This window comes from Styela clava, chromosome 6 (assembly GCF_964204865.1).
Source record: "Styela clava chromosome 6, kaStyClav1.hap1.2, whole genome shotgun sequence".
NCBI classification, from domain to species: Eukaryota; Metazoa; Chordata; class Ascidiacea; order Stolidobranchia; family Styelidae; genus Styela; species Styela clava.
The window spans coordinates 20,393,605-20,417,173 of record NC_135255.1 but is presented as its reverse complement, the minus strand read 5'-3'; the positions used below and the strand labels follow the sequence as shown (position 1 = coordinate 20,417,173).

General features: G+C 36.1%; 2 protein-coding genes across 12 annotated transcripts in view; one reads left to right on the top strand and one right to left on the bottom strand.

Annotated features, from left to right (window-relative positions):
- Positions 1-2,275, top strand: part of LOC120331964 (girdin-like) — a 70,481-nt gene extending 68,206 nt beyond the window's left edge. For 6 of the 11 annotated variants that reach the window (XM_039399152.2, XM_039399153.2, XM_039399151.2 and 3 more), the window contains one exon: positions 234-2,275. In XM_039399152.2, coding sequence (XP_039255086.2) covers positions 234-941 — 708 coding nt within the window. In that variant the 3' untranslated portion in view covers positions 942-2,275. Of the gene's footprint in view, positions 1-230 lie in introns of all 11 variants that reach the window. The other 5 variants (XM_039399155.2, XM_039399158.2, XM_039399157.2 and 2 more) reach the window with 5 other exon arrangements.
- Positions 2,276-6,003: 3,728 nt separating this feature from the next.
- On the bottom strand, positions 6,004-23,569 carry LOC120331609 (uncharacterized). Its single transcript, XM_078114050.1, has 10 exons — positions 23,499-23,569; positions 11,584-11,678; positions 11,152-11,400; positions 9,076-9,315; positions 8,784-8,858; positions 8,449-8,526; positions 7,815-7,971; positions 7,275-7,381; positions 6,866-6,982; positions 6,004-6,627 (listed from the first exon to the last, which is right to left on the bottom strand). The coding sequence occupies exons 2-10, from the start codon at positions 11,633-11,635 to the stop codon at positions 6,539-6,541; spliced, it is 1,164 nt and encodes a 387-aa protein (XP_077970176.1). The 5' UTR covers positions 11,636-11,678; positions 23,499-23,569; the 3' UTR covers positions 6,004-6,538.

Here is a 23,569-nt window from a genome sequence, read left to right as displayed (position 1 = left end):
TAATTTTAGAGGTTTTAGTATTTAATATAAAAATATTAGCCAAAGGTATTTGTCTAAATTTAAATTTAGCAGTTTATTATGATAACATAATTGTTTTTAATATGCTGAGTCAGCATTATTGAATTTTTTTTTCTCTGTGATAGTTTTGAATTAGATCAGTTGAAGTACTACTAATACAGATATGAAGTTCAATATTCAAGATCGTTAACATGTTTATATTATTTTCCAAGCAGCAAGGAATCTCGCCCAACCATGACCAAGGAACATACAGATCAAACGTGACCTTACGACCCCGTACAAACCCGCAAGCGCGACCAACCAGCATGATTGAGAAACCTACTGGGAGCGTGACCCCATATTCACATTTGACCCCACATACTGCGTCAATGAGGTCAAGTCGAGACTCTCCAGTAACTGCGAATCGTTCAGGGTCAGTGATTGAACGTTTGGACAGTTTAGTATCAAGCCCACGGGGCAGTTCTACCCCCACCTCACACAATAATACAAACCAGTCAAATGGGGTCTCCGTGTCTCCTAGAAGGGCCCAAACCCCTACTTCTGGGAACCGACCATCTCAACATGCGAATTATACCAGTATGTCACTTCCACGACCACGACGTAGTAGACCACATGGTGGCGCTCTAACATCCACTCCAACCTCCTCACGTCAAGTTGACATCGCATTGGTTAATCCTCTTCAAGGTTCCCCAGGAAACCCCAAACGAAGAGATGTGCCACCAGATGTCGTCCCAAGCCCCATTCGTCGTGACGTACCCCCAGATACTAATTCCCTCAGAAGGCCCTCAAAAAACCCTGAACCCTCACCTCTTTCCACTCCCACTGGAGCTAGGAGACCCCCGACTCCAACTAAACCTAAGCAAGAAGAAACTTCCAATGACTCTGATAAAAGCACACTATGGTTTGAGTATGGATGTGTATAGTACTTTTCCTGGGAATATTCCATCTTTTGCTTTGCAACAATTTTAGATATTTTTCAAACTTCCATTATTAATGCGAGATCTAAACATACACTTCTTAAAATATCTTATGGTTTAGCTGTCTCTTTTCACGGGTGGTATATATGTATGTTTGGATTCTTCTCGAAAATAAAATAAAAAACGCAAACTTTTCATTCAACAAAATGGGCCATGTGATATGACACCCCACAGCTTCCCTCACTACAATTATAAGAAAGTTATCTGAAATACCTCCAAATTATTCACTCATCTGATACAAGTACCACACTTTGCACTTCGGGGTAGATAGTATAGCGTAGTTATTAATTTAAAACATATATTCTACCGTTTATGGTGATTCCAGAATGTTCCTATTTTGTCGCTTACGCCATATGAAATTTTTGGTTCAAGCATTTTTTACTAGAAATGTGACTTTTTGTTAAGTTTTGCACACAAAAACGTCTTCAGGTCTACTACAATTTTGTTACAATTTTTGATACATGAAAATAACGTTTTCTAGATCAACTAATTATTTTCTTCCAATGAATTTAGTTATTTTAATAATATTTAGAATATTGAGGAACGATTTTAGGCAAAAATTTAATATTTTATGAAAAATATGATCATTTCAAAATTCAATTTTTGTGGATTACCCTTTTGCACCCGTTCATCCTAATATTTCAAAATAATATAAAAACCTACCTTTATGGGACATTTCATAAAATTATTTTTTGGTAATATTTAAAGTAGTAACCCTTTCTGAGCAAATATGATTGCAAATACTATATTTAAGTTTTTTGGACACCCCCCTCCCCCCACCATATGAAAAATGAAAAAACACATTCAATCGGTTCTTATATCAAATTTTTGTCAAAAGCACAAAACAACGTCTTCACTACTATTAAACCATGAATTTTGCAGCCAAAATATACTTTTTCTATTATTTGTTGTTACTTAGTTTATACTGTGCCTAAATATATGTACTGTACTATTATTAAGTTGCTTTTGGGGGATTACCCCTCCTTGTGTCGTATATTTTTTATGTTTGTATCTAACAACGCTTTTGCTAAATTTGGGCAAGTTTTCCAAAAAATGCAACTTTTCCGGATAATGAATTTTTGGAATGCTTATTAGCACAGGTGTTATGACGTCACCAAGTATTGACGTCATGGTTAATCGTACTTTTGGATAAAATAAATATTATTCTCCTTCCATGAATTATTGTACATATACTTTTTTGCTCTTTTTGTATTTTTACTTGTAGTTGCGGCCGACTATTATAATTTTATTGTGTTAAATAAACAGCGAAATATTTTGTATATGATGAGTTCTTTCGCTACGTTTTGCAGTAGGCAATCATAGGTAAATTTTCTTTGGAAAATATCACAAAGAAATAAAACCTTCCACCAATATCAAGTCATAGTCTAAAAACGGAAATATCCTGACCTAAAAAAATAGGATAAAGAAAGGGGAATTAACGGCATGTTGATAACGCGATGGTGCCCGGTTTCCATTTGTGCTTGAGCGAATTTGTTGTGTAATATCATAACGAGAATATCGGTCAGAAACCGAAGACTTATCGATCGAAAGTTAGGGGATCCCCCAAAACAGCTCCCTTACTCCATAGTGACACCTTGTGTCCCATCACTAATTAATTAATTAATTACTCGCTAATTAAACGACATAATTCGCCCGAATAGGCTTTTGGTCCGAGATAAGATGAATGCACATGCAAAATCTGGAGCAGATTCAATCTCGCTTTCGTGAGATATCGCGTGCATCTAACAGTCAGACAAATACCTATCAACATACTTACCGATTAAAATCGATAAGTAATAATTAGCATGCGTTGATTACATCACGCACAACATACGCGGGGTGAAATATTTTGTATATGATTAGTTCTTTCGCCGTGCACTGAAAGTTTCAAAACTAAATTTCAAATTTGCGGTCGAAAATATCGCAAATAAATAAGTGGTCCCTAGGCTGGTATCTAGTCATAGTAAAAGTTACAGAAGTTTTAAAATGTTACCATTAATGGTAAGCCCACCTTTCTATGTTAATACCAGTGACAATTATTATTTTGTAGGGAAATGGTGTTAGGAAAGAATAGGATAAATGAAGCAGATCATAATAGTAGCGACAGGGAGATAACATTCATGCTTTAGCGTATTTGCCGAATATTATAATAAGTAGCATATGTTGATTACACAACTCACAACATGCGCTTGAGTGTGTGTGTTAGGATAATGTGTTCTCAATATTGATGGACTCGTGCCGTCGGATGTGTTAGCACTATCCAGGACATATATTGACCCGATGTGCGGACTAGCCTCCTGGTCAATTCGGCTTTTATAGTATCTGATGTAAGATAGTAATTATGGTATTTTATGCACAAGAGGTAGAAGCAAAACCTCGGATAAACTCGCAGATATCGGTAGAGTATGCCCGAAAAGGCCCGAGATTAAGATGTCACAAGGAAAATTCGGCATTTAAGTTACGTCATAATGCATATCTTTTGACAGTCGTAGGTTACCAGTTTTAACGTGTTTACCGGGTCGTATTTGCCCAAAATTCACCTTTATTGTGGTTTTAAATATTTTTTCGAAGATTTCACTTTGCTAAATGAAACTATACGTAATCGCATTACCCCACTAAGTTGAAAGGGCGTAATATCACGCATAAAATATATATCGTAAGTTGCCAGGTATACTCTGTGTTTGTCTGGCAACCCTAAACGAGTACCTCATGGTTCAGAAACAGGGAGTAGAGAATCGTTCGAATGCGAAGAATAGTTAGTTTAAGCAGAGTCAATTAGCGATAACTGATGTAATGGGATTAATCTACGACAGAAAAAGAAGAATGAAGGCCCATATCCACGGACTATCACAATCGTGAGTAGTATTTTTAATTATGGGCTAAGTGCCAGACTTTGATTTTGATGATCATGGCAACTCTCGTACAGTTCTACTACCTATTAGTATTACGTCATTGTTTATCATATGGTTCAAATCGACTGATAGAAGTGACAAACCCCACCACCGCTAAAAATAATAAAATTAGTAATTATCCAGTTAGTGTGAGGGCTAGGAATGCAGATTGTGCTTGAAATACAAACTTCAAAATCATTCCTAATCAGACTCCTAAGATAACTACTAAAACGTGGCGGGATGGTTTTTTGATTCTCACATATTTGCATTAGTGGTACGGGCTCTGTATAAAAGAATTAGTCCAACCTGCTTTAAATTCGTTTTGAACAGGGCTCTGTATAGAATACAGATTTATGAAAACTAAACCTGAGAGGCCTATACACAATTCGAGATGTAAATAGCAAGCCGTGGCACTCGCTAAATGACTTCATTTCATTACAAAACTCCTTTAATGTCCCTTTTCTGAATCAGTGCATTTTCCATCGTTCGGCGATTGTACACTAGGTACTAGGTAGAATTATGTATTATAATTTAATTTGGTCACAGTAAATATTAAAATTCTGTGTCATCGTAGGCATATACGTTTTCTACTACAGTGGTTCCTAAACTTTTTTTTTTCGCGATCCCAATATTCATTAAATCAAAACCTACAGATACTCGCGACCCAACAACTAGAAACGTTCAGCAACCTCAAAAATGTGTATATATATCAGTTTAATTTTCTCAATGGAAACAATGTACGTGTATATCGGCTACAAGCGGATGTTGACGATGAACATTGGCCCAAAAATATATGAACGATCCGGCAATGCGCCGGAAAAACGGCAAACCTCAGAACATTTTATAACACGCATCGTATGAAAGCAACGGTGTAAAAATCTCTTAGATCAGAATTATATCGGTTCTTCAGCGAAACATAGACGGCCTTGATAAAATGTGGTAGATTGTGAGGGAGCATGCGATACTTTGGAAATAGTAAGATTGCTTATAAATATACATAAATTTGAAATCCTATCCAGTATATTCCAACAGTGTCTTTATTATTTTTAGTTCAATGATAACATATCAATCTTTAATTCGGAAGTAAAACAGAGCATGAAAGTAAAATAGGAAAAAGCGTGTACGGAATCACATATTCCAAGTGCCGTTTATTATCCTAGAACTTGTTGCGGTTTTCTGTGTGACGGCTCGGAACGCTTCGAAATTATGTATGAAACGTCTAAATACGTTATATTGCAATACGAAAATGTTCACTTTTATGTGGAGGCGATGTGGACAAAAACATGTAGCCTACTCGTATATTTTAGACACGTTTCTTTTCAGCGCTTCCGCAACTGATTGAAACCTAAAGTGTAATTACTCGGCCACCGTAGGCAATCACTAGCATACTTGTCAAACATCCAGTTAAGGGCCAATCGCCAAATGAAGCAACTTTGCTTTGTGTATTTTATAACCGAACGGCTGGCTACACTGGTACAAAATAAGGTGCTCCCGAAGTATTTGCACCAAGATGGCGCACAACCTGACAAACCTAACCTGGTTCACATACTATGTTCAGGTTGTGCGCCATGTTGGTTCACACACTTCTGGAGAGCCCAAAATAACAAATCAACATAATCTCTCGCAACCTGGCAAAATATCCTATTTGCGTCCCCTCGGATGCAACATAATCCAAAAAGTTATTTAAAAAAAAGTAGTATTGGCGCTCGTAACACTGTCACTTGATTACATTTACTGGTACCGGTGCTTGTCGTACCACATGAAAGTTTTGCCGCGCATTTTTGGCGCTATTTGGACAATAAATGGCCGAAGTTAAGCACTTTTACAGTACCCGCCCACCAGCACAAATTTCACTCTTTACCTTGCAAATCCTAGTCACTTCTGTGCGCATGTTTGACAGAAATTAGGCTACCCCGGAAAATCTTCACGCTACCCACAGTCTGGGAACCACTGATCTAAGGCGTGGTATACCGTACTCTACTGTACATCTTAGTTTAATGTGTCTATTAATGGGGGCACCGTGCGTTTCAACGTTTTGCTCGAACTGAAACTTTTCGCCCGAAGTAGGGATTTGAAATATAGTGCTGGTAGGTGAATATGATATTTCTGGGTTAGAATAGGTATGAAACTATATATGACTATATTTCATTGTGTGCATCTTTAGAAGTCACTGTATTTCGCCGTCATAAACGACTTAGTTTATTTCTCATAAGACCGTTAAGATATGCAAAACTTTCATGTGAATTTACGCTAACATATTCTGCTTACTTTACTGCTCTGTGGGAAATTTTCGAATCTATAAAAAAACAAACACTTGTTCGATTGCAGCAAGACAAATATTAGTATTAAAATGTGAGAAAAGTTCCAGTCCAAGCAGAGAAAGTTAAAATAATAAGATTACAGTTTCGATAATATGCTGATGAATGATAAGATAATAATTAATTACAAAGAAAACAATCGCAATTACAAAATAAACACGACTGCTAAAGACAAACAGCAATTAAGCAAACGTGTTTACTAATTCCCAGTACCCGTCTCAATTCCACTATGGGTTTGGAATAAATTTTGAAAATGAAGGTCTGCACAGCAAGGCAGATGTCTAAACCATGAACAATCAGTCATCGTAAGGAGAGTAGGACAACTGTCGGGTGATCACACATGCATCGTCTCTTTGTCGCCTCCTTCAGTCTTTCGTACAACGGCTGAATACATGTCGTATTTATGCTCGTCATCTTCAATTGCTGAAGTTATATTTTCATTTAAAATAAACAATTTTTGAATCAATTCAAAATAATGCTGAAAAATATATATTACGTTGACACCATTTAGCATATTTTTTTTGTGATATTGGCCTAGCCAAAGGTTTTTAAAAAATATAGAATAGGTCATGACACGTGAAAGCACCCGTTTACTCCACTTGCATGTTTATTTGCACTCTTTCTTGCTAGAAATGTTTCTGTAATCAAAATATTCAATTACCACTTAAAGTTTCTTTTTTATCGCCTTCATTGTCTTTTCGTGCAAGAGCAGAATACATAAATGTATACGGAGTTTCCTCATCTTGAATTGCTGAAGTTGTCGGTTCATCACGTTCGACTGAAATAAATATTGATATTTAATTTGGCTTTGATTTGAACTGTTCCTGTTTTTAGGCAAGTTTTTATGGCTTTGCAGCTTGACAAAACTTTTTTTATTAATCAAAACAATCGTACACTATCGTTTCCGCAAGAATTCCTATTGTTCAAGGCTTATAAAGCTTAGTTTTTGTACTAAGTGCTTCCTTTCGAGAGTGAAACGTTTTTGAAATTAAAGAGAAAATTTTAGATAATAAGATTTTAGTCAACCCGGGATGTGTTCTCGTATCGCGATCTACCAAAGAAGTACTTACCTGAAGCAGTGTCGTGATCCGGTTCTTGGATCGGAGATTCGGCATTTTCCATCTTATTTCCGCCTACATTTTCTTGTTCCACATTTTTTCCATCTTGAGGTTTGTCCCTGTTAATAAATATTCTTATATCATCACGATGATATTCATCACGTATATTTTCTTATTTCCAATATAACGGTATTCGAGTTTAGCTTTGGCTCATACAACGCTATCATAAAATGTTATATTGGATGAATTGAGGCGCTGAAAGTATTTTAGACTCTATACAAGCAATCGCGATACTAAGATTAGAAAGCTACAATTTTAGAACTAAAAAGTGTTGCTGGATGGAGTACAGTTGAATACGAAAACTTTGACCAACTACTGTACATGGTTGACGCAACCTAGCCAACGATCAGTTGACCATTTCGTTCAAGTAAGATATTCGTTGGACTTGAGTCTCTTTGTGCCAAGTGTTGACTCGTAGGCATTTCTATACGTTTATAACCAAGACAAATAATTTATGGCTAATCAAAAAAGTAGTTAGTAGGATTTAATTACCCTCTCTTCCTGCAGAATACGATTGCAGTCGCCACGAGTAATATGATGCCAATAAATCCTGGGATAGAAACGAGAAAAAGTTTGGCAGTGTCGCTTATTCCATTCGCATTGGTCTCTCCCGATACAACTGATGTCGTAGTGTTTAGTTTCTCGATGTCTGTAAATGAAGAGTGTGATATCTTTAGAGGATGATTGTGTTGGTAAAAATAGTAACTGTCGACTCATGCCTCATGCCGTAGCTTTTCGGGATCCACGAATGTTTGTTGTTTGCATAACCTCAAAATGCTGAAAAGCATAATCAGCTTTATTGCTTAAAATTTATTGCTATCAAGTGTAGAGAACGTCAGAAGCATAGTTAACATCGTGTAATTGCCAGTTCTATTTCACTAATTTGTGATTTATTCAATTATTTTATTTTTTCATCGAAATATTACTTCATGAGACCGTCGGGAGTTAGTAAAGACATTTGCATTGCATTTTACAATACGTTTCGGTAAGCATAGCTGTCCCTCTACTATTTTCCATGATTACGATTAGGAATTGGATTTATATTTGCCTTTCGGCAGTGTGGTTACTTTTACCAATACGGTCTCCCTTGTTGCATATTTTGCAAAAACAGGTATAAGATTCGTACCATAAATATCGTCGTTTGGATGGTGTGTGTATGAGCTTCCTTCGGATATAATTGTCGAATGGTGTTGCGTCTTTGCTTCTAAAGGAACGAAGCATACTCACGAATTATGACTCAAGTAAATATTTCATGTACATCGTATTTTTAGAGAAGCAGCGCCAATTTCCATCCTTATAACTGTAGTTTTACACTTGGACTCCATCGGTATATATGCCTTCCTTTCATAATTAAGGGTAAATATACACTACGGACTAAACGTAATCATCGTAGTTTTGTAGACAAAAAATTCAAAGTTGTCGGATCGTACTTAATGTTCAATGGCATAACAATAAAGTCACCTGTGTTGGGAAAGACGACCGTCGTAGTTTCTCCATCTGACAGAGTCGCGGTGGGTGCCTTCGCTGTAGTCGTTTCTGGGACAATAAACGATATTTCTTTAAAGTATATTTCCAATTTAAGCAATCCGTTCATGCAAATCTTTTGCACCAACATAGCATATTATTAGAGATAGAAATGAGTTGAAAGGGTAGCCAGCCTATTACGCTTGGCAGACTCTTCGTAATTTTACTTTTTGTCTACTTTCACGTTTTTTACTGAAATACATTTGAACTAATCCCATGCCATACTTACTTTCCACACATTCTACGTATTTATAATCAATCTGAAATCCCATATTTGACCCGAAGTTAGTCGTGGACCCCTCCACAATGTGCTTTCTTCCATCCGATACGTATTGTACCAAAACACTGTCACTCAAGCTACCGCTCTTTTGTGGAACATCGAACGGAACGCAAGTACCGGAATCAAAAAATGACTTTGAAATCCATGATCCACGCTCAGTATTGAGATAACGATCACATTTTTCTGTAACTGATCAATTTATTATATGAGTTTATTAACTGAATGTAATGTTGAAATTTTGTCGTGTAGAGCAGGGTTTCTCAAACTTTAAATTTTAAAATTGTTACTTTCCGATTAATATTCCTGAGTAAATTAAAGGTACTTTACGAATTTAAAAGCTAAACTTTTTTTAATGGGGTTAATAAATCTAAATTTTACAGATAAATTGTATAGGTAAGGCTGTAAATTTGACACTTGACGAACATATCAATAAATTAGGGGTCGAATCTTGTCCCTTTTGATATTTTCAAAAGGCTTGAAAGGTCGCTAATAACGTGCGCGATTGCATTTTGTTCCAATCGCCGATTATTTTCGTCAGCGTGGCGTGTTTCTTTTAAACCTTAACATCTTTACGTCGGTGTTTATTCTCCCTGAATCAAAAATTTCCTACGGCATATACATGTATTGTTCCACAATGACGACGATAATTGCTCTTTTGTTCTCGTGGGAGGTATGAGTTCAATGTGAAAACATCGTTACCATATTATAGTCATTGCTTGATCGGCGATGAGAGGCTAAAATATTTAATAAAGAGGTAAATCCGCAACTCGAATTCTTTGATTGAAAAGCGGCATTATGAAATATTAAAACTAAAACTTAAAACGGAGGATAAAACTATATGTTTTGTTTCAACAGATTCACGACAGATTAAAGCTTTTTTAGACATTGTAAATCCCAAAATTTGGTGTTATGTTAGGTTTTATTTGATTTCTGTGTTTAGATTTTATACGGTAGTCCATAAGAACTTCGTTCACTTAACTTTGTTTCTCATTTCATGTCCGCGGATTGCCGTGGTAATTTGAGAAGTAATGATTTATTACATTGAACACAATTAACCCAATGAACGAGTCATTTTAAACATACTCGCATCGGTCATAGATTGCCCAATTGTAAATTGTACTTTTTAAGTTTTAACGTCAACCTAGGGCTTTTTGTAACGGCGATATCTTGCTTAAAAATAATCTCGAGTGCGAAAGAACAAATCAAATTTGACTAATCCCAAGATCGCAAAAATACGATTCCAATTTATTCATTGTTGGCAGTTTATCACGTTTTTTATGTTAGTTTAGAATAGTATTTCTTTATTTTAGTAATCCTAATAGTCAAATATGAGTAACGATAAGCACAATTAAATTATTATGACAAGACATTTTAAATGTTGCTCGCAATGGTCATGGATTAAATATTTTACGCAACGAAAATCTCGTTATCCGCTGGAAAAGTTTTTTTTTTGATCCCGAAGAACGTTGCGCGAAAATTTTTGAATCCAATTTTGACTTCAACCCCTCTGCCTCTTAAGAATCCTGGCTGCGCTCCTTTCTATAAATAATGTCATTTCTGAATTTCGCTTCTTTGCCATATTTCGAGGCTATATTGTTGTCAAATTTTATTAAAGCTGTTATTGCTTCTTTGAACAATTACAAAATTAGCAAAGTCAGTGTTTTGAAAAGTAATAGAATAGCTCGCGGAGCCCCTAGGTTCCTCCCGCGGAGCCCTGCGGCTCCGTACGGAGCACTTTGAGAACCTATGGTGTAGTTGTAGAGTACGATGTTCAATAAATGATTGAAACAGGTTTTAGCAGAAAAGTTAAACCCGATTTAAAAAGATTAATGAGTAATTCAACAATTATGAATACCAATATTAGTGTTTGCTTTAGGGTTTTTTATTTTATTAAAACTAGATTTACAATTCGTTAATGATACTGAAGCCGTACCAGTCGGGATTTAGAATTATAAACTTCCAAATCTGGATTAACATGAAACTTTTCTTTTGACTATAAAACGCAAACTTCATGAACTCACTCACCATTGTTTATTATCAATTCATAAGATCCCGAGCACACTTTTACGGAGTTTATCACGAAATAAAGTCGTTGATATACAATTGTGAAATCAAGCCTATAAGTTTTGCCATCACTAGGTTGTAGGAACACCCAGGAACAATTAGCTGATATCCCGTATTCATTTTCGAAGTTTGGAGATTTGATTGTCCCGCTCCCATCGTTTATGACCAGCGTAGAATTACTACATTGACTATTCGACAGTTTCAGGGAACCTAAAATAGAACCAGAATTTGTATTGAATATAATTCGACATTTTATATCCAAACTCATAGTACGTGAGATATAGGAGCAAGAAAAATGGAGGGATTCTAGTCAAAAGCCTATTGCAAATCTTTTTTCGAACATCGATACTAAATTAAAACAAGACCAAAATTATTGATAAACAATGAACTCACCCATGAATATAGAAAAGAATACTGCGTATTTGCTAGTTTGACCTATCATCATCAATCCGTCTTTTAAATCTTATGATAAAGCCTATGTGACGAAGCTGTCCAAGGAAGAAGTTTTTAATGAATGTGTTTATCAAAAATTTGAGGGCTTGTTGAAATATTTGCCAAGATTTATTTTGATCAGAATGGAAAAAGTGTTTTATGCAATCGTACGCCCAGTAGCACAAGGCTTACAACGTTTGCATGCTTGATATGTAGCAATATATGTAAAATGATATGTACAACAATAGTAAGGTATATACGACCGAGATAATGAAAAAACGAATTCCCCATGCAATGTTTGTTGCCGTGGTATTCACTTCGCCCGTGAAACGTACAAACACAACCTACGGATCGCCAACCCCTGGTAATTAATTAGTTAGCGTTGTAACAACTTATCATTTTAGTGGCATATTTTTATGTATTTCGGACAAAAAACGTTTGTCGAAAACTTATTAATTAAGACGACTCCGACGCTAGTGAAAGCATGCCAAACCCGATTGCACACCCATACATCTCTCAGTGCAATAGCACAGGGGTGTGCAACTTGCGCCTCGCGTGCCAAATGCGACCCACAGAGGTAAATTATGTCAATTTTGAATGGTGAAATGGAAAAACGAGTTTTAATTTAGTCTAATCTAGTGCGTACAAGTAATTTCAATCTCTTTGCGTGCAACGTCAATATCTGGGTCCTATACCTGAGCTTGTACGAAAAGAGCACTGCATGTCATAATATCAAAATTTTCGTGCCTGCAACTCTTAAAATGCTTATGTTAAATAATGATGCGGCCCGCAGTTTAACACTGTTATTCGTATCTGACTTTCCTTTAATATTATCACCCCTGCGATAGTAGATAAGTTTAGCGTTGCGTGGAAATAAATGTTCAGTAATATGACATTGAACTCATCGTTTTGATTCACTTTATAGTTTGATCTGAAGCTGTTTCTTGTTTCGCTGGCATTTGCGCAATTTCAGAACGAATACAGTTAACCCTATATCAAGCTAGAACTCGTCCAGCGTGTTACAAAGTAATGTAACTAGGGCTGGGAATTTCAGGGAAAACACTTTAACGGTTAACCGGCATCATCTGCGCACTTGTTGGATGACATTAAATATACTTTGCAATTAAATCGTGAAAAATATATTTCGACCGAAAACGGATTCTAAATTTATCATTGTCAAATTTTCATAATTAGCAATCTGGTACTTCAATTATTTTTCACATTTTTTGGGTCCTTACCAATTCAGTTAGTGATATTCTTTTGAATTAAAAGCCCCAGGACATAAATTTGCGATGACGTAATCATTTTTGAAAAAATTGTACATTATAAAGATGATTTGTACCTGAGACGTCAGTCAACGGGTAAAATAAATCGTAACCGTCAATCATCTAAAATCGGTTAACCATTCCCAGCCCTAAACGTAACCAATGTGCCGATGCTGACTATTCTGTAACGTTCGCAACTCATTTTTCTACTGCTTCGAGAACTCAATATCTTTAACAATCGACATGCACAACTCCGAATAAACATTAGTCTTTATGGCAGGTTCGTGTCAGCTCAAAATCATATTTGCTTCCCACACACGCAACTGATGTCAACCATCAAGCTATAAAGCTAAAATCAAGCTATGTTATGTCAGGATATCATTCGTTTCCCACGCGGTTATTACATTAAAAAAAGAAACATTGTTATTTGACGTCATTTGTAATTTGCAGAAGATTCATGTGTGCAAAGGTGCTCAACTGAGGGCCACATATAAAAATTTATACTAAATCAATTATTGGCCTTCAATATTGGATTCAATTTCGCAACCCGTGGGAGTGTGCCTCATCTCATATTATGCAACAAATTTTAAAGCAAAACTAATTGAGCCTTTGTACATGATTTCAATGCCTTAACAAATGCTCTCAGGGGCTTCAAAGTTTCCATGTTCAAATTAGAATATAATTCCTGATACATGTTTTGAGAGCGCTGTGTCGGCAGTCCGCGTGGTCCTAAGTTTTAGTTTAGTTCGGGCTCGTTCAATTGTATATCGTCATCGTGATGATTATCGCTATCTCGTCGCCGTCATCATTACTGTATTGTTTTCTTGCATTCGCCGTGTCGCATTTTGCTCTTTCACGTGTTATCATTTTACTTATTAGGTTTATCATCGTACCTCTAGGCTCAATAGGATATTTAGGATTACATTTCCGGTGGTAGCAGTTTAGGATTTTATTTCTTGTTATGGCAGTTTAAGATTACATTGCCCTCATAGCGTTGTGGTTTGAATTCATTTAGTAGTCTCCGTTTATATCGTCCTTTGTACTGTATTTCGGATCGTTCGATATAACATTATATTTACATGTTTACAGCTCGTGTTGTATTGCATTAATAGTTATTGTTTTATCTTGGTTGTATATCTGTCATTTTGGGACTATGCTGTTATATGGAGTTGTTTTGTGTAAGTATTAGCCTTATATTCTGTATTATTCGTCTTTGATTTATTTGGTGCTAATTTTTCATTCATATTTTAGTCAACCGTTTTGAATACTTTCAATAAAACGAGTCTGGCAAATCGACTTATCATTTCCGGGTCCCAAAAGTGACAAAGTTGAACAAACTCCTTGCGACGACGATGAACAAAGCAGATAAATCAATATAAGATTTGAATAGACGAGAAGCTTCTTCTTCGCCCGCAGCTCCTCTCGCGGAAACAGACGACGGTAACTCTGAAACTATTGGACGCAATGTATTATGCCACGAGAGAGTCCGACTACAAAATGAACTAAATGGTTTGTGCGACAAAATTTCCAAATCGATTACTGAAAAGGCTCAGAATTCTATCGTTACTAATCTAAAAATTGAACTTCATAATAAACGAATTGCTTATGACCAAGTCATGGATAAACTCATTCCGACTACCCGTAATCCAAATGTTCTGAAGAAATATGAAACTGGAATGCAAATGATTGTATCAAAAATCGATCAAATTGAAAGTAAACTTAATTCTTATCTTGACGAGGAGGTAGTTTCTGATCACGGGTCTGTCGAATCAGATGCAAGCAAGTACAGTGTTGAATCGCTGAAGCGATTGCAACTTGAGCAAGAACGAGAGGTAGAGAGAGCCGATGCTCTTGTACATATGGCTAAACGAGACTTTCTCACAGAAGAAGATACCATTCGCAATAAAATATCAGCACTAGAGCGTCGCCTTGATATCAAACGTCGAGACATAAACGAAAAAGAACAAATGGCAGATCTAACACGTCGCCAAGCTGACGAACTTATGCGGGAAATTGAACAAGAAAAGACTGAATTGGCTACCAAAAATATGCCTAAAGATAACTTCCGTGGCGTCAATATTGAATATCCGTTAGAGTCAACACGCAGACGAAGTGCAGCGAACTTTTTTGTTTTGACGAAGAGTCAAGTGACAACAAATTCAGAAAAGACCAAAGAATTGCACTTTACGACATCACGAACTTATATACCCCCATCTCCTGCAAATAGAATGAATGTACCACCGCATGAAGCAGTTGACGCGTGGATTGATCACTTGGAACCAGACCAGCCTGGTAAATTTGCTGTTAATTCTTTTAATATGTCAGTAGAGGAACAAACTATGTTGTCATTACAGTTGAATTCTAGAATATCGTCTCAGCACCATTTATCACCGATTACGATTCCTAGTTTCAGCGGAACGCCCCTAGAATGGCCTAATTTTATTGAGTTATTTTTTGATAGTGTACACAGTTGTCTCGACGACGACGGTTCGCGTATGGTTCGATTAGTCGAGTCCTTGACGGGGGTGGCAAAACGGCATGTCGACGGCTTAGGTACGGTGGGAAGTAATTATATAGTTGCGATGATGGAATTGAAACACAAGTTCGGCCAACCAGTGACGATCGCTCGGACCTGTATCGAAAAGGTCGTAGATGGCAAAAGACTGACGGAATTCAATAGCCGCAAAATCTCCGATTTTCACTCTCAAGTTCGCGACGTTGTAATCAATCTGAAGAAAATGCAATTGCTTGCAGATTTGTATAGTATTGAAAATGTTAGAAAGACAGCAATGCGGATTCCGGCGGAGCTGGCCTCGAACTAGAATAAGTTTGTGACGGATATTATTCGAGCGGACGAAATGCCAAGTTTACTTGACTTTGAACAGTGGTTGTGGGAACGGTGCGAGGAACTAGAAAACCCATTTGCATGCAATGTTTCCACAACTAAAATAATTCGAGACGATCGCGGTCCGTCACTCTCAATGAGAAAATTTGACTACCCTTCATCAGGTCGTTCAAATCACCCGTTCGATCAACCGCAAAAACGTTGTTGCTTCTGCAATGGTATACATTCTCTAAATTTTTGTGACAGCTTCAAGTTCAGTTCCAATGACGTAAAACGAAGATTTTTACTAAATTCAAATCTTAATTATACCTCCTGCCTCCTAAGTAGGATTAAGCCTGACAACGTTGGTCCCAAGCAGCATCAAATTTTTTAAAAATGAAAACGCGTGACAACGATGGGCCACGAGGCGGACCATCGTTGTCAACCTTTTTATTTTCTTTTTATCCTGTTTTTTTTTTTCGTTTTTGTTTTTAATTTTTTTTTTTTAATTTTAATTTTTTTTTTCAATTATTTTTATGTTTTTTCACAACTATTTTTTTATTTTCGGTTTTTTATTATATTTTTTATTTTTATTTTCAATTTTACGCGTGACAACGATGGGCCACCATAGACGAGTATTTCACATCTTTCAGCAAAGTCAACTGGACCAGTATGGTCGCCCATCGTTGTCACGCGTAAAATTAAAAAAAAAATGAAATAATAAAATGAAAAATCGACAATAAAAAAATAGTTGTGAAAAAACATAAAAATAATTGGAAAAAAAAATTAAAAATAAAAACGAAAAAAAAAAAAAAATCAAAATAAAAAAAAAATTGGATAAAAAGAAAATAAAAAGGTTGACATCGATGGTCCGCCTCGTGGCCCATCGTTGTCACGCGTTTTTATTTCAAAAAAAATGTTTGATGCTGCTTGGGACCAACGTTGTCAGGCTTAATCCTACACGCACAAATGTGTTTCCTGGGTTTCTAACTCACTACTGATTTTCATGAGCAATATCCAACAAATTCAAAACGAAAATGTTTTATAAATTCTCCATGCTACAAGTTCAACTACAAGCAATATATTTGTAATAATGATAAGAGAATATAGAATTGAATACGAAAATTTGTTTTTACGTGTAGAAGGTAATTTAATTGGAGAATGCTGCTTAACTGGTCGGTTGTCTGGACACTCGTGCGAAGCCGGTACGGTACCGCCTGACCGTACCGGTACCCATGCAATCACTCACGAAAGAATGGGAGATACGGATAGTCTCGTAGAATATAGACTACTGAAACACTATCTGCGCCTGCCCAATACCGTACAGCCGTAACGTACCGATCAAGACAAATGATGAATCGCCCATGCTCAACCATTTATTTCAATCCATACCTCGACTCACTATATTCTACTAGGATCGAGGTATGGATTGAAATAAATGGTTGAGCACGAGTCGAGGTATGGATTGAAATAAATAGTTTAGCACGGGCGATTTATCATTTGTCTGGATCGGTACGTTACGGCTGTACGGTATGATGCAGGCGCAGAGAGTGTTTCAGTAGTCTATATTCTACGAGACTATCCGTATCTCCCATTCTTTCATGAGTGATGGCATGGCTACCGGTACGGTCAGACGCAAAGCGACTATAACCGACTATCGGTATTTGGTAAGACGGTACGGTACCGGCATTGCGAGTGTCCAGACAACTGAGTAGTTAAGCAGCATTCTCCAATTAAATTACCTTCTACACGTAAAAACAAATTTTCCGAATTTTCGTATTCAATTCTATATTCTCTTATCATTATTATAAATATATTACTTCTTGTTGAACTTGTAGCATGGAGAATTTATAGAACATTTCCATATTGAATATTGCTCAAGAAAATCAGTAGTGAGTTGGAAACCCAGGGAACACATTTGTGCGCGTAGGATTATGCCTGACAACGTTGGTCCCAAGCAGAAGCAAATTTTCTAAAAATAAAAACGCGTGACAACGATGGGCCACGAAGCGGACCATCGTTGTCAACATTTTTATTTTCTTTTTATTCAATTTTTATTTTTTCTTTCAAATTTTTTTTTTTTTTTTTTTCGTTTTTGTTTTTAATTTTTTTTTTTTTAATTTTAATTTTTTTTTCATTTTTTTTTTTCAATTATTTTTATGTTTTTTCACAACTATTTTTTTATTTTCGGTTTTTTATTATATTTTTTATTTTCATTTCACGCGTGACAACGATGGGCCACCATACACTGGTCCAGCTGACAGTTGACTTTGCTGAAAGATATGAAATACTCGTCCCAACAGGACCATAGGAAATGAATGTGAAAATAGATATATATTTAGAAGCTATCTAGTAACTCAAATCAACTTTACAACTGAAAATTTGGAATATATTAGCTGCAGAGAACGGCGTTTTTTCTAAGCAACATTTAATAATAGCAATGTCCACAATGCTATCAACAAAACGATTCATAAGTCGACTTTGTGTCCAGATTCCGGACATAATGGTCCGGATTCGCGCGATCCGCCATGCAATTGAATAGTCCTGGTGTATGCTATCCAAAGTTTTATCTAGTCATTAACGGAAATGCGAAGATATAAGAAAAGGAACTTTAAAATATATAGAATTCAGTTTGTTATTGGATGAGATAGATTTGACGCATCAAAAAATGGCAGAGACATGAAAAGACGAGATTACAAGATTTTTGATTAGAAATGTGAGAAAAATATCTGTCGTCGTGTAATATAGTGACCTTTGACCCGTGTCCGTTCATGTCTGAAGGTGACTTCTAAGTTCGGTACTTATCACGTGTACTGTGTCACATTAGCTGTTATGAGTTGGTACTGTGTGCATTAACTGTTTTAAGTTTATCTATCTGGAATGTGTTCTGTTTCGAATGTGAATAAAGTCTACAAATGCAATATAGTTGTGCGTGTATACACACCACCTTACATTGGCGACGAGGATAAAGCAACGGTAATAGATAACGGTAACCTAAGTGGTAAAGGAAGCTAAGTGCAACCTCGAATACGGGAAAGACCTACGGAACTTGGTGTGAAGTAGTGGTCAACGGAAGTCAAGAGTCAACTAAGTGTTGTACAGTTTCAAAAGCTAAGAAACATTCCAGAATTCTATACTGCATTCCTAAGTGGTCTAGGCTGTTTACAAGTTTTTAACCCACATGTAGAAGATGGCAAATCTACCAGATTTCAGATCATTTGATTGTGAAGACTTATCTAATGCTGGTCCCCGGTGGAAGAAATGGTTATCGCGTTTTGAAGTTTTAATGTTAGCCATGAACCTCAAAGATACCGAAGATGACAGAGAAAAGAAGAAGAATCTTTTACTGCACTATATGGGTGATGAGTGCTATGATATATATGAAACATTAAAAGAAGAATCTGACAAATTCTCAGACGTAAAAGATAAACTGACATCGTATTTTGTTCCCAAGTCAAACAGTGAATATGAAAAATATATATTCCGAAATTCAAAACAAGAGGAAGGTGAAAGTTTAGATCAGTTTTGTACGAGATTGAAGAAGATTTCATTAAACTGTGAATTTGGAGAAAATCGTGATTCTGAGATTAAAAGTCAAATTATACAAGGTTGCCTATCTTCAGAACTAAGAAAGAAAGCTCTCACAAAGTCAATGAATCTCACAACATTGCTTGAGACTGGAAAAGCGATGGAGTTGGCTAAAGATCAACTGTGTGCAATGGAGAGTGAGTCAAGTATCCAAGGGATATGTGGAGTTAGTTCCTACAAAGGAAAGTGGAAAAAGAACATTTCATCCAACAATTCTAGTCATTCAAGAGATCAGACAAAGAAGCATCAAATTAATAAAGGTAAAACCTTTCATACAAAACTAAAATCATGTTTCAGTTGCGGTGGAGTGTATCCACATGCAGAAAAGTGTCCTGCATATGGTCGCAGATGTTATAACTGTTCCAAGTATGGTCATTTTGCTAGATTCTGTAAAGAAGCGAATAGTAAATTCAACAAGCCCAAGTTGAACAGTGTGCAAAATGAGCCTAAACATGATTGCAGAGATCATGAACTGAGTGAAATGAGCTCTGAGAATCATGAATATATTCTCTCAGTGAATGGATCAATGTGTAATTGTTCCAATAACAATAATCCTGCTAAAGTACAGTTGAAAATTAACAATGTGCCCTGTTCTATGCTTATAGATAGTGGTGCAAGTGTCAATGTACTCGATTACAAAACTTTTCAAAATTTAAAAAGTAGATCCAGTAAACCATGCAAATTGGAAACTGCAAATATTAAGCTTTATGCTTATGGAAGTAGAAAACCCTTGTCTGTGAAGGGGAAATTTCATGCAGTTGTAACTTCTAAGTGTGGCAAATGCATCAACACTGTATTCTATGTTGTTAGATATGCAATTGGTTGTTTGCTCTCTTTCAAGACTGCTAGTGATCTTGGTATTTTGAAAATTATTAACTCTGTGTCAAATGATCGAGTGGATCTCACTGAAAATATTTTAAGGGATTATAATTCAATTTTTCAAGGGTTGGGGAAATTGAAAAACTTCCAATTGAAGTTGAATATTGATGATTCTGTAAACCCTGTTCATCAAAAGCACAGACGAGTTCCTTTTAAAATGCGTCAAAAAGTCGAAAGTGCTGTTGCTAAACTGTGTGATGAAAACATTTGTGAAAGTGTGGGAAATTGTCCTACTCCATGGGTCTCTCCTATTGTATGTGTTCCTAAACCTTGTGACCCAGAAAACATTCGACTATGTGTCGATATGCGAGCTGCGAATGAGGCAATAAAGAGGGTAAAACACCCTATGCCTACTGTTGATGAACTTATACATGATTTAAATGGATATAAAGTATTTTCCAAGTTGGATTTGAACCAGGGTTATCACCAAATTGAATTACACCCTGACAGTAGACATATTACTACTTTTAGTACCCATATTGGATTATACAGATATAAAAGATTGAATTATGGAGTTAATGCTGCTAGTGAAAAATTTCAATATTTGATTGAACAAGCATTGCACGGCTTAAGAGGTGTCAAAAACATCTCAGATGATATTTATATCAGTAGTGTAAATGAGGCTGAGCATGAGAAAGATTTAAGAGCCTGTTTGCAACGTATAAGAGACTGTGGTCTTACTTTGAATAAGAAAAAGTGTTCATTTTTTCGATCGTCTATAAAGTTTTTTGGAAATATTTTTGGTGATAAAGGTGTGTCACCTGATCCAAATAAGGTTGAAGCTATAAACAAGGCTGATAGACCTTCTGATAAGCAACAAGTTAAATCTTTTCTTGGTATGTCGAACTATGTGTCTCGTTTTATACCTAATTACTCAACTATTGTTAAACCTATACAAGAGCTTACTAAACAAAATGTTGATTTTATATGGAGTGAAAATTGTGAAAAAGCTTTTTGTGAATTGAAAAATAGTCTCACAAGTGATACTGTTATGTCTTATTTTGATCCTAAGCTTTGTACTGAAATTATTGTAGATGCATCCCCAGTTGGACTTGGTTGTGTTTTAGTCCAGAAAGAATCTGACATTGATAATGAATATGTCCGTGTGATTGCGTATGCATCTAGATTGTTGAGTGATGTGGAAAGTCGTTATTCCCAGATAGAGAGAGAAGCTCTTGCTGTGTGCTGGGCTATAGAACATTTCCATCTCTATCTGTATGGTGTAAAATTTACTGTTGTTACTGATCACAAACCCTTAGTGAGTGTGTTTTCTAGTGTGACTGCTAAACCTTCTGCCAGGATTGAGCGTTGGTGTTTGCGTTTACAACAGTACACCTTTAATATTGTACATCGTCCAGGGAAAACTAACCCTGCTGACTACATGTCAAGGCATCCCATTGAAATGCAAAATGTACATTCTGATAAAGTCACAGAAGAATATGTGAATTATGTATGCGAGAATACATGTCCCAAAGCTATCAAACTGCGTGAAATAAAAAGTGCTTCTGAAAATGATAGTGTGATACAGAATGTGATAAAATGTTTGCAAAATAACTTATGGTATAAGTATAAAGATTGTGAAGAAATGTCTATTTTTGCCAAAATTGCCAGTGAACTTTGTGTGACTGAGCAAGGTATTTTATTACGAGGTAATCGATGTTTGAGACGTAAAATTGTTGACATTGCTCATGAGGGACATATGGGTATGAGTAAAACAAAATCTTTGTTAAGAGAAAAGATATGGTTTCCTGGTATGGATGCTATGGTAGAAAATGTGGTGAAAAGCTGTGCTGCTTGTGCTTCTGTTGTGAAAGATGAGAGAATGCTCCCTTTAAGCATGAGTGAGTTGCCACAAAAAGCTTGGCAAGCTGTTAGTTGTGATTTTTCTGGTCCATATCCCAGTGGAGACTATTGTCTTGTTGTTATTGATGAATACTCTCGTTTTCCTGTTGTTGAAATTGTAAAAGCTACGTCTAATTTTTATGTCATTCCTGTTCTTGATAAAATATTTTCAATGCTAGGTTTTCCTGAAGTTGTGAAAACTGATAATGGTCCTCCTTGGCAAAGTTATCAATTCAGACGTTTCATGGAACTGTGTGGCATACGTCATAGAAAGATAACTCCCTTGTGGCCTAGAGCTAATGCCCAGTCCGAAAATTTTATGAAACCTTTGGGTAAGGCTATCAAGACTGCTACGGTTGAAGGCAAGTCTTGGAAGCAGGAAATGTATAAATTTTTGAGAAATTATAGAGCATGCCCCCATGTTACAACAGGTAGACCACCTGCTGAATTATTGTATGGTACTAATATTAAAGTCCTATTACCTGAAATTATTGTTCCTACTGTTGATAATGATTTACGTGATCGTGATTGTTTTCATAAGGCTAAACAGAAAATGTATGCTGACGCAAGAAATTGTTTAAAGCCGACTGAACAAATTCATGTTGGTGACTCCGTGATCATGAGACAAAATAGAAGCAATAAGCTTTCTTCAGCATATAGACCTGAGCCTATGGATGTTATAAATGTAAAAGGTTCTATGATTACTGCACAAAGTCCCAATATTGGCAGTAAAACTAGAAATGCTTCTCTGTTTAAAAAAGTAAATGATTGTACCTTTCGCAAGCGTTTTACAAATATCACTGGTGCTGATGTTTTACATGATAATGATATTTCTGACGATACTGCTAATTTGAATGTTGATAATGAAACGGCAGATCCTATTGCTGAAAGTCCAGCACCTTCTGTTCCCCCTGTTCCAAGTGTTAGAGATCGTCCTAGAAGATGTCCAAAAGTGCCAAGTAGATTTAAAGATTTTCATATGGGACGAATTACAGTATTGACTGCTTAACTGTATTTTGAAACTAATGTGTACTGTGTTTTGCATTGTATTTCATGAAGTTGATATCGATATTTATCTGTGTGAAGACTTGAACTAAAAGTTTGTGTGCTGAATCCTAAAATTTTGATATCAAGTCTTCATATGGTTTGTCGTTCATCGATGTCAATTTTTGTGTTTTTTTTTATTAAGGTTTGGAGGGATGTAATATAGTGACCTTTGACCCGTGTCCGTTCATGTCTGAAGGTGACTTCTAAGTTCGGTATTTATCACGTGTACTGTGTCACATTAGCTGTTATGAGTTGGTACTGTGTGCATTAACTGTTTTAAGTTTATCTATCTGGAATGTGTTCTGTTTCGAATGTGAATAAAGTCTACAAATGCAATATAGTTGTGCGTGTATACACACCACCTTACACGTCGTTTGTTATTTTATTGTATAGTTTAAGTACAGTTAATTATTGTTACTTGCTTTACTTACCTAGAATTAAGATGGCGATCAACGACCAAACCATGTTAACTAAACTAATTTTTTCGTCCTGGTTCAGAACT